Raw genomic sequence first — 12356 nt, 5'->3', positions numbered from 1 at the left:
CATTATATGAAGCGTGTACAAGCTATTCGAAGTTGTCATTTTTAGTTACATTATTTCATTTGAAGGCGTCGGGGGGTTGGACTAACACTAGTTTTACTCTATTGTTGGAAACACTGAAAGAAGCATTTCCGAAAGACAATAAAGTACCTTTAAGTATGTATGAAGCAAGGAAGACTTTGGGTACATTAGGCATGAAGTACGAGAAATTCCATGCGTGCCCAAATGATTGTGTTTTATATAGACACGAGTATGAAGATCTAGATGAATGTCCGACGTGCAAAGAGTCACGGTGGAAGAAGGGTAAAATTCCATGTAACGGGGTTAAAGGAGTTCCAGTTAAGGTACGTACATTTTCATCACTTGATTAGGAAATACATGTAGCTCATATTCATTATTTATTACTGATTTTCGTTAAATATATTTCAGTCGTTATGGTACATTCCTCCAATGCCGCGCTTTCGTCGAATGTTTAATAGTGTCAAACACGCGAAGAACATGGTTTGGCACTCCGAAAAGCGTATCGATGATGGTATGTTGAGACATCCTGCTGATGCTGCACAGTGGAAATCATTCGATTTAGAGTATAAGGATTTCAGTGTTGATACTCGAAATTTGCGCCTTGGTCTAGCTTCTGATGGAATGAACCCGTTCAGCATGATGAGCAGTAAATACAGTGTTTGGCCGGTTATACTTGTGAACTACAATCTCCCTCCAAAGCTATGTATGAAGAGAAAGTTCTTGATGTTAACGCTTTTGATTTCAGGACCGAATCAACCAGGAAATGATATTGATGTCTATTTGGCACCGTTGGTCGATGATTTGAAGATGTTATGGGAGAAAGGGATGGAAGTCAAAGACGCTTACCGTGGAGATTCGTTCAACTTAAGGGCAATGTTAATGTGGACTATTAACGATTTTCCGGCCTATGGAAACTTGTCAGGATACTCTGTGAAATGCTCGATTGGTTGTCCGATTTGCATGAAAGACACATCTTCCATCCGTTTGAAGCATGGTAAGAAAACTGTTTTTCTGGGTCATAGAAGATTCTTACCAAGAGATCACTCGTATAGAAGATTGAAACAAGCGTTTGATGGAAATTCAGAAGAACGACCCCCTCCTAGAATTTTGTCTGGTGAAGATGTCTATGAGATGGTTAAAAACGTCAATGAAGTGCTTGGGAAAAGAAAGCGGAGTGCTAGTACTAAAGAATCGTTCAAAGAGAATCCTTGGAAGAAGAAATCGATTTTCTACGACCTTCCTTATTGGAAGACACACTACGTCCGGCATTGTTTGGATGTTATGCACATCGAGAAAAATGTTTGCGAATCGCTTATTGGTACACTTCTTGATGATCCAAATAAATCGAAAGACGGAATACAATCTCGATTGGATCTCAAAGAGATGAATATAAGAAGCATTTTGCATCCCGAGGAGGGGGGTGGGAAAAAAACAAAATTACCACCGGCAAAGTACACTCTAGATCGAAAGGAGAAAAAGAAATTGTGTAACTGGTTTGCTTCTATTAAAGTCCCCGAAGGTCATTCGTCAAACTATAAGAGGTTCGTGTCTTTGAAAGATTTGAGACTTACTGGAATGAAGACGCACGACTGTCATGTGCTGCTACAACAAATGTTGCCTCTTGCTTTACGAGGAATTGTGCCAAAAGATGTGAGGTCTGCAATATCAAAGATATGTGTATTCTTTAACTCGATTTGCTCGAAGGTCATCGATCCAACTCGATTGGATTTAATGCAGTCAGAATTGGTGAAAACTCTGTGCTTGCTCGAAAAGATCTTTCCACCTTCGTTTTTCGACATAATGATCCACTTAACCGTCCACTTGGTACGTGAAGTGAAATTAGGAGGGCCCGTGTTTTTACGGTGGATGTATCCAATCGAACGTTATATGAAAGTGTTGAAAAGCTACGTGAAGAACTACAATAGGCCGGAAGGGAGCATAGTTGAAAATTACATAGCAGAAGAGTCGGTTGAGTTTTGTTCTGAGTATTTAGCTAAAACAGACGAAATTGGGTTACCCAAGAATACCAATTTTGATTCAAAAGCTCTATCTAAAGGTATTTTTTTTTAACACTTTATTTGTTTATTTAAATTATATATGAACATTATTTAACACTTTATTTATTCAAAAGCAAGTCTCCATGTGCTACACAACGTTTCCGAGGTCAAGCCATTTGTGGATATTCATTTGAATGAGTTGAGAGTGAATAATCCAAAGAAGGGTAGAAATGAAAAATGGTTGCAAGAAGAGCACAACCGTTTGTTTCAGAACTGGCTTGGAAAACGCATATTTATAGAGGCAGGACATTCATCTACGTTGAGTAAACTATCTGGCGGACCGTCCTCAATGGTTACAAGGTACACTGCTTGGTCTGTTAATGGTTTTACATTTTACACAAGGGAACGAGACAACAAGCATCCCGTACAAAATAGCGGTGTTACATTATTTGCTGAAGCTTTACATGTTTCGTCGGCAAAAGATAAGAATCCAAAACATGCTTTTATGAAGTATTACGGATACATTGAAGATATTTGGGAACTTGATTATTGCGGGTTGCGAGTCGCATTATTCAAGTGCAAATGGGCAGACAATAATCACGTTAAAGTTGATAATGAAGGAGTTACAATTGTCGACTTTAGACGGATTGGCTACGAGAATGATTCATTTATTTTGGCTTCGCAAGCAAGTCAAGTGTTTTATGTTTCAGATCCAGCAAATCCTGAGTTATCGTTAGTGGTTCATATGAAAGCGAGAAACGGTAACGAAGAAGAAGACGAAGACATGTCTAGCATTCCTCCGTTCACATCAGGATTACCGCCAATTGATCAAGAGGTGGATGATTTTAATGATGACGATGTTTCACATCTACTTCGTAAGGATATAGATCCTACTTTTGTTTGATATTGAACATTTAGATAATGTATTTTCATTTTGGATTTTATGTTATTCTCCTGTGGACAACGTTATTTTTCATTCAAAATTTCTCTATACAATGTCATTTACATTAACATTACATTTCTCCGACATCGCCGCGGCTGAGTACAATTCTCGCCGTGGCAGGATCATCTCGCCGCGGCGAAATACAAATCCTGCCGCGGCGAGGACCCTTCTACAACGCTTTAACAAGCGTTGTAGAAACCTCGCCGCGGCAACGTATATTCCATGCCGCGGCGAGGATATCACGCCGCGGCGGGAATATTACCTCGCCGCGGCGAGACTAGATCTTAAAAAACACAGACTCTCGGTATAAAAAAATGAAAATCTCGCCGCGGCAAAATACAAATCCTGCCGCGGCGAGGACCCTTCTACAACGCTTAAAGAGGCGTTGTAGAAACCTCGCCGCGGCAACGTATATTCCATGCCGCGGCGAGGTCATTCCGCCGCGGCGGAAATATCAACTCGCCGCGGCGAGACAAGTTCTTAAAAAATACAGACTCTCGGTATAAAAAAAATCAAACTCTCGCCGCGGCGAGGTGATATTTTAGCCGCGGCGTAGATCACTCGCCGCGGCGGAAAATATACTGTGCCGCGGCGAGAATAGTCACGCCGCGGCGAGAAAGGTACCTAGCCGCGGCGAAGAAGCACTCTACCAGGTACTCATTCACTTTTTTGCAATGTTTAACCAATTCTCCAACTAAAAATGATCATTCCATTAAAATTTCTACAATAAATAAAACAAACCAAACGAGTCTCAAACACACAAATAAAACAAACCAAACGAGTCTCAAACACACAAATAAAACACACCAAGCGAGTCTTAAACTGAAACTTAAATTTAAAAAGAGTTTGAAATTTATATGGAAGAGTTGGTGTTGTTGGTTCTTGAAATTTACTCGTCATTCGGTGGTGGTGGTGGTGGGTTCGCCGGATATTGAGGAGGTGCCATATGCGGTGGCCACTGTGGTGGTGCGTACGGATAGTCGAAGTACTGAGGATATGGAGGAAATAACACCTGATTCTCTTGGTTGATGTCCCACCGAGAGTAGAGATCGTTCAACTGATTGATGTGAGAGGCGCCATACTCCGCTTGTTGGTGCATGTACTGTTGCGTGTGTTGGAACCCGCCGACGAGATAGTTGGAGCAATGAGCAATGTAGTCGATGGTGGCGGGGTCGATTACCGGAGGCGCTGGTAAGCGCAATAGGGGCTCCGCTTCCCCCTCTTCACCCTCTTCCTCCGCTTCTTCCTCTTCCTCCGCTTGTGGATCCTCCCTAATCTTGTACCGCTCGATAATGGAATCCGTAATAGGCCCCATTGAACTGTGTATCGTATCCCTTTTCGAGCGTGGTACCCCCGCATTTGTACAAAGGCCGGTAATGATCGCCGAATATGGCAAACCGTGTCGTTCATTAGTATAGTCGAGTTTCTTCATCCAATTATAGATGAATCGACCGACGTTAATGGAAAGGCCTTTAACAATGCAGAACAACACCTGGATACGATCCTCGTCGAGAGTGGTGAAGTGCTTGATTGGATAGAGACGAGCGCAAACAAAGTATATCCACGCTTTAGCGATCCTGGTGAGTTGGTCACGCTTGAGTACCCTTTTTCCTTTTTCAGTGACCCAATCCTCTCCCGGAATGCACAACACCCGTGACATCTCCTCATGGCTGCAACTTCTTAGCCATTCTCGATAGCCCTCGTTCTCGAAAGGCACATCTGGGGTCCCAAGAAGATCGTTGATAGCTTCGATACTCATATCGACCGGTTTCCCACGGACCGTCACAACATCAGCTTGGGAGTCCGGCAAGTTTGCGTAGAATTCGTACACGAAGTTGACGTTCGAATCGAACTCGGGTACAGCACAATACCTCCCCCAATCATGACCAACTATGCTGTTGCGGATTTGCTTTCCTATATCCGACGTATTGCTTACATTGAATCCTCTCTCATGGATAATGTTACGCGGCAAGATTTTGTCGTAGCGTTCCTCTGCGACCTTGCTAGTAAAGATACTCGAGTTGTATTCCTCTTCGGGAGACTGTTGACGAGGTCGCTTGCTTTTTACTTTACTCTGACCTCTGGAAGAGCTCGGAGCCTTGGAGGCCGTGTTTTTAGTTCGAGGCATTTTCAAGCTCCTACAAAACATAATCATAAACAATTATACAATTAACATATAACAAATTATATATCAATTCCAAGAATATATATTTAAGTACATGACAAATTAAAACAATTCCAACAATCACAAATAATTCATAAACAATTCGACCAATCACAAATTCATGAACAATTCGATCAATCACAAATTCATAAACAATTCAATCTCAACATTAATATACATAACCATTTTAACCACTAACCTATGTAACAATATGTCAAACACAATCCGGACATTTCAATTTAACTCAAATTCTCATTCAAATTCACTCATTCAAATTCCACTAACCTAAATTCACTCATTCAAATTCCACTAACCCAAACCCTAATTTCTTGTTCTAATAAGAGAAAATCAAACAAAACCCTAAATTTGTGAATTCAAAAAATCAAACTATATGCAATTCGGGTAAACAACAAGAAATCCATATCAACAACACCAAATTAAATCAATATACACCTTAAGAAACTTTTAAAATCATACCTTACAATGACACGGCAAGAGAGAGAGAGGCGCGAGAGGAAGCACGGCGAGGACTCGGCGAGAGAAAAGTGACGGCGAGGACGAGGCGAGAGAGAGTTGGCGGCGAGGACGAGGCGACGGCGAGATTTTGGGGCGGCGAGGACGTGGCGAGGGATTTTGAAAGAAAAAAACTGGAGAGAAGCGGCCGAAAATGGTTGTCTCGTGTGTGGGTATTGGAAAAAATGAGAAAAAAAACTGAAAACGGCCTTTTATAGTGAAAACCTAAAAACTCTCGCCGCGGCGAAAATATGTCTTCGCCGCGGCGAGACGGTCCTACAACGGTTTCAATATCCGTTGTAGGAACATGTCGCCGCGGCGAGATACCTCACTCGCCGCGGCGAGACAGTTTCTTAAAAAACTGCTTGGCCACGGTATCCACCTCGCCGCGGCGGAGGATATTTCTAGCCGCGGCGAAATTAACTCGCCGCGGCGAGAAATACTTCTCGCCGCGGCGACATGAATCTACAACGCTTGTAACAAGCGTTGTAGAACTAGTCGCCGCAGCGATGTTTAAATTGTGCCGCGGCGAGACCAATCCTTCTACAACGCTTTTACAAAGCGTTGTAGAAAGTTCTCGCCGAGGCATAAATCACGTGGTGCCGCGGCGAGGATTCTACAACGGATAGTGTAAACGTTGTGGAAAATCTGAAATTTATGTACTTCTACAACGCTTAGCTTAAAGCGTTGTAGAAATTATCATATCCTACAACGCTTATCCATAAGCGTTGTAGAAACACCGAGATTCTACAACGCTTAGCCATAAGCGTTGTAGAAACACTATGTTTCTACAACGCTTATGTTAAGCGTTGTAGAATCCCTAGTTTCTACAACGCTTATGTTAAGCGTTGTAGAAAGTGGGTTGTATAATCCAACATTTGTAGTAGTGTAACCTCCAAAATAATTATGATAAAATATGTTTGAAGTTTGATCATACGGAGACGAACACATTCTGATCGTTTATGAGAAAGATAATCCTCAAACCATAATACATAGGATCCTGAAGAGAGAGAAAAGTGTTGAGAAAGCAAACATATTTTCTCATTGATTGAAATGATTGCAATTACAGAGTATAGAGTAGTTAAACCATTCTAACATTGCCCAGTAGTTCTATTTAACTCTTCTAACTAATCTGCCACGTAGCTTTATTCCATTGGTCTTATAGGATTGTGCCGGACTTGGATTTCCTTCGCGACCACCTTGTCTCTCTGACAAAAAAGAGTTTCCGTTCGATGTGCTTCGCTAGCATCACAGTGCTAATAAGGTTGTCGCACCATACTATAGGAGGCTTGGACATTGGGACTCGAAGTTCTGTCAAACCTCTACGCTTGATCGCAACATGGTTTGTTGTTTCTTGGATCGCCATGTGATGAGATTGTGACTTTGACGTTGACCTGCGATCATCATGGTCAGACGCCTAGTCGGCATCAAATCACTGCAGACCAAATTTTTGTGTGCCTTTGAGATATCTCAGGATTCGCAAATTTTACATCCCAATGCTCTTCACGGGTACATTAAATGAAGTGAAAAGGCTCTATTTAATATGGTAAGAGAGTTCAGGGCGAGTTATGATAACATATTGCATACATTGGTGTATGCATGCTCTTTGTTGTGGACATATTGGCTTTTTTGAGAAGATCACCGATGTACTAGCTTTGAGTGAGCAAAACGCCATTGATGGTGTAAGTGGCTTGAATCCCAAGGAAGCAGTCAGGCTCGCGGAGATCCTTTAAGGTAAAGGAATCATTGAGTTGCTGAACAAAGACTAGTCTGACTTGGCATTAGTGAAGCCAAAAGACTGCAATGCCTTTTGAAGCCTATCAAACCAGACTCTTGGAGTCTGCTTAAGACTGTAGAGAGCCTTTTCCACCTTACAAATTTGGTGCAGCGAGCCAAATTTTTTAAACTTTTGAAGATTAGCCATGTAAACCTCTTCTGTGATTTCACCATTTAGGAATGCGTAAACGACATCCAACTGTGAGATACGCCAGCCTTGGGTAAGAGCCAATGTAAGAATAACTCTAACTCGGGTCGGTTTGATGAATCTTGTATGGTTCATCATAGCAAATTTGTGTTCATTTATGTTAATAGTTTGCTAGACTTGCATGGTTTTCGAGGTTTTTTTTCTTCTTTCTATTGAAGAGTAGCGATTATTTTAAAACGAGAATTAATTGATATTCGTGTATTAGGCAAGTAGTTACATAAATTGTGGGATTTTAATTATCTTGGTTTTTTTATTATTATTATTTATGAAATTAAACAAAAGAATGGTATTTGGGTAAAAGGCTAGCAGTTAATAACATCATTATTTAACTAAAACTTTCAAAAGGTTGACCAAATTGAAATTGCAGCATTTCAATTTGGCTACTTTGTTAGAGTGCCAATAAAATTGTTTATAAATTGATGAAAAAACGGATAAATCTATGAACTAAAAAAGGAAACTTGTCCATTAAATCTTCAAACTTGCATCTGTGAGATTTTCTTAAGGACATAGATAACATATGGTACTCTTGTAATTAAATTAATTTGAGTAATCTACATATTAAACCCTTCCCATTTCATTTTTTCTGCAAAATAATACCCTCACTTTTCAATTGTGCAAAATAATACCCGAACATTTTAAATTCCTGCAAAATAATACCCTCTTCCATACTAAAGTTGAGAATTCTTTTACAATCATATCACATGGCTTATAAAAACTCATGATTTGATAACTTTAACTTAGCACATGCAAATACTTCTTATACACTATAAAAACTAAGTCCCCTCAGAAGCATAACATCTTAGTAGGAAAAAAAAAAGAAAAAAAAAAGAAGCATAGCATCAAAAAAATTGATTTAAAAAAAAATAATTATCAACAAAACTTAGCAATCTGCTTCTTTTGATTGAGACTCCGCTCCAAGATAAAAAAAACCGTCACTTGCTACTCCCCTGCAAGATAATGAAAAATCAAGCCCCAGTTATGGAAAGTTGACATTTGAACATTATGGACACCATATACAAAAACCCCATGAACATATTTTTTTTTTTTTTAAGAGCTGGCATTCACTCGCTCTCGTTTGTCGCCTCCACTTTTCTCTCTTTTTTGGCCACACATCATGGTTTTAGAGACAGCAAGAAATTCCGCTTGGAAAATCAGGGTATCGTTCACGATAAATCCATTTGACTCATCGTGAAGATCCTCCAACGGCATAAGCTGAGTGAAGTGGCTGCACGGACTTTTGTTCGGGGGTTCAAAACATGAGCTCTCTGCAGCATATAAAAAAAGGATCCATTAGAATATGTAATGCTAAATAACCAATTTAAACGTTTCACATTGCTAAACGCCCAGTATCTTACAATATGTGGTTACGCGTATGCTCCGATGTAGAATTCTATTGTAAATGCTACTTCCTTATAAAATTGGGACCTCTACTACATAATTAGAGTGGTGTGATTAGCAATGGTCTAACGCCAAATATAAAAAAATGCTTATTATTTTTTAAGGAAATTATTCGACTACCGGGTTAATTTTTTTTTTTTTCGAGAATATCTCATGTCTCATTATTATTCCAAGGATATTTTTTTAAAGCTTTTCCTGTTATATTTGACTTTTTTTTATTGTTTACCGTTTCCTTTAACTTTTTCTTGGTTGTTTACCGTCTAATTTCATATAACTATTAAATCATCTGAAAACTAAAAAAAAAATGAGGTTTTTATAGAATATTCAATAATTGAGGTATTCAGTGACTTATCATCTTTAAACGATATATGTGTGAAATTTTCCTTATTTTTTTTTAACTGTGAGTATCTGATTTTACCCAACTAAGCCCGCTAGTCTAAATCCTTGGGATCAATAGTAAAATGCATTTCTTTTGTTTTACAATTTTAGACACAAATTATAGCACTCAATTGGATTGTTTGGTATTGTGCATCAAATTATACATTTAGCTCGATTTTTTTAACACTACATTGGACATGCTCTTAGTAGGCAAATTTGGTAACAATTGCAACAAAAAAAAAGGGTGGACATACCTGTGCGCTCAAAGTGTTTGCCATTGATTTGATCGAGCACTCTCAGCTTATACTCTGCGTAAACCGACCCGCGAATTTCACCAAATGTCACCGGAGATAGCTCCAATACCATTGATCTTATAACTCTCATACTTCCTTCCGGAACGACTGTCGGAAGAATCGTAAACACCCTACAGAAACCCGGCACAACAACACTAATAATTATACCAAAAAAAAAAAAAAAAAACGCAAACACCAGAGAAAAACAAGACAAATCACGCACCACTTATTCGTTTTGTCCGAAGCGAAAACTTCGGACTTGTGCGATTCGTTCCCCAGCTTGGAGAAGTCCTTGATCACCCAAGTGAAGATTCGGTTGGTTATTTCTCTGCCCGTGAGCATCGAAACGCTCTCTACTTTGCCTCTGTACTCGATAACAAAGATTTCAACCCCGAATACGCACTCGCCTAGATGTGAAATGTAGCCTTTACAAGGATCCTCGAGAATCTCCAGCGGAAACGCTTTTGCAATTCCCGATTTGGTCTGAAGCCGGTTGAACCGGCTCACGGGATGGTCAGCATCTTCATCACCATGGATTTTACGGAATCACTAGATACAGCATCTTCCTCGGTTTTTCCTATTTCGTTTGTGTTCGGTTCGTCCTCGGAATCCCATGGATTTTCTCCCACGGGCTTGAGTTCAACGTCTTTCAACTCTATTGTCGGTATCTTTTGAATCTAGTATACCAACAAAAAAAAAATTATGATCAAGTCAGCGAAACATTCTTCTTCTGATTCACTTTAATTATTGTTGAACACTGAAATCACATTGTGAACGATAAATTAACTTTTAATATTTTGTCCCTTCTTTTGGATTTAGGCTTATAGTTTAGTGGCACGAGAATGGAGATCATCTTCGATCAACATGAATACCATCATTTAGACAAAATTCTGTAAGTGCTCTAAATAGTGGATCATTTTATATGTGTTTTTCGATTTCACCAGAAGAAAGAAAGCTGATATATGAACCTTGAAGATTTCAATAGAATGGTACTGAATACAAGATAATCAAGGAATTCGAGAGACCCCAAACTCTCTCAGAAGGGTAGCGGTAAATGATTATTTCTAACCTCTATTTATAGACTAAGTGACAATCAACATATAAATTATATTTCCAGTCCTAACAAAAACATCTATAGTTCTGGACTATCTCACGAACCACGTATTAAATGAACATTTTGGAGCCAAAATTACCAAGACATGAGAAAAGGAAAGCAATTTTCTTTTGTGTTGTCATACATCTTTTGTGTTGTCATACATCTCTTGGCAACGTGAGTGTTGTCATTGTAACATAACCTTATCACATAATTATTAACCTTATCTCTTTCTGAAAAAAAAAAAAACTTATCTTTTGCAGCCTTTTTTTTTCGCTTACCCCAATGCTTTTATCTTCTGCCAACTGAAATTTTTTTACATTTCATTCATGTCCCACCTCGTTTTATTAGTTATTTTGTTGGACATAACATTAAATGACATTTCACTCTAACCAAACAACTAATGGTTCGAATAGAATTAACCATGCAAGTGCCACTGTGAAGTTTCAAGACAGATGAATGTGAACTAAAATAAATATCCACTTTCTATTCAAAAAGCCATGTTTACGCATGAAACATTATATATAATACGACAACAATATATATATATATATACTCTCTTTTTTTTTCAACCCCTATGTGTGTGAATCAATGAGACTACAAGCTAGAGATATGACATGTGTGACTAGGGATTCTCTTTTGTGTTGTCATACATCTTTTGTGTTCTCATACATCTCTTGGCAACGAGAGTGTTGTCATCGGGTCTCATAAGCTCAGCTACCCGCATATCGGGGGGAATCCAATGGGGGTCAATCCAGGTGGCCGGTCTGTCCCTCGGAACCCAACTGTCGCCCATGACCAACACAGACTCCCCGTCCCCGATCCGCCATCTCGAACCGGACTGAATGATCTCACGTCCCCAGAGAAGACTGCGCCAAATGGAAGAGCTGCACGAGCCAGGGAGAGCTGTCATAATATCACCGTCGGGGAAGTAGATCTGACTATAGACTCGACCTACCAGACTATCCGGTCTCCTGTGAAGTCTCCAGACACTCTTAGCCAAAAGGGCCTGGTTGGACTTCTCCAGATCTCTGAAGCCCATCCCGCCCTCTGACTTGTGTCGCGTGAGGTCCTCCCACTTGCACCAGTGGATCTTCTTCGTCGCCGTTCCACCCCCCCCACCAGAATCTGGAGATCGCCGAGTGGATGTCTCTAATCAAACGCAGCAGGATCTTGTGGCACGAGGCCACGTAACTGGGGATCGACTGAAGGACGGATTTAATGAGGACCTCTCTACCAGCCTGCGAGAGGGAGAGGCCATTCCAACTCTTAATCTTAGCCCAAACACGGTCTCTCACAAATCCAAAAAGCTTCGCCTTCCGCCGACCCGTGAACGCGGGAAGACCCAGGTATCGCTTATGGCAGTCCGTCTTCCTGACACCTAGGATCTGAGCCAACACCTCACCCTCCTCATCGCTAACCTCCGTACCGAAACAAACATCGGACTTCTGAAAGTTCACCATCTGGCCCGAGGCCATAGAATAAGTTCGAAGAATGTCAGTAACCCTCTCACACTCGTCAGGAGTCGCTCGGCAAAAAACCAAGCTATCATCCGCAAAGAGAAGGTGAGACACA

General features: G+C 40.3%; 1 protein-coding gene across 1 annotated transcript; it reads right to left on the bottom strand.

The window, feature by feature from the left end:
• Positions 1–8309: 8309 nt before the first annotated feature.
• Positions 8310–10213, bottom strand: LOC149388582 (ubiquitin C-terminal hydrolase 12-like). The gene is made up of 3 exons (XM_089623567.1): positions 9912–10213; positions 9650–9819; positions 8310–8884 (listed from the first exon to the last, which is right to left on the bottom strand). The coding sequence occupies exons 1-3, from the start codon at positions 10028–10030 to the stop codon at positions 8667–8669; spliced, it is 507 nt and encodes a 168-aa protein (XP_089479693.1). The 5' UTR covers positions 10031–10213; the 3' UTR covers positions 8310–8666.
• Positions 10214–12356: the final 2143 nt, after the last annotated feature.

This window comes from Urtica dioica, chromosome 8 (assembly GCF_054948205.1).
Source record: "Urtica dioica subsp. dioica isolate 48M chromosome 8, U.dioica_male_clone48M_v1_H2, whole genome shotgun sequence".
Classification (NCBI taxonomy): domain Eukaryota; kingdom Viridiplantae; phylum Streptophyta; class Magnoliopsida; order Rosales; family Urticaceae; genus Urtica; species Urtica dioica.
This window is presented reverse-complemented; position numbering and strand designations above follow the sequence as displayed.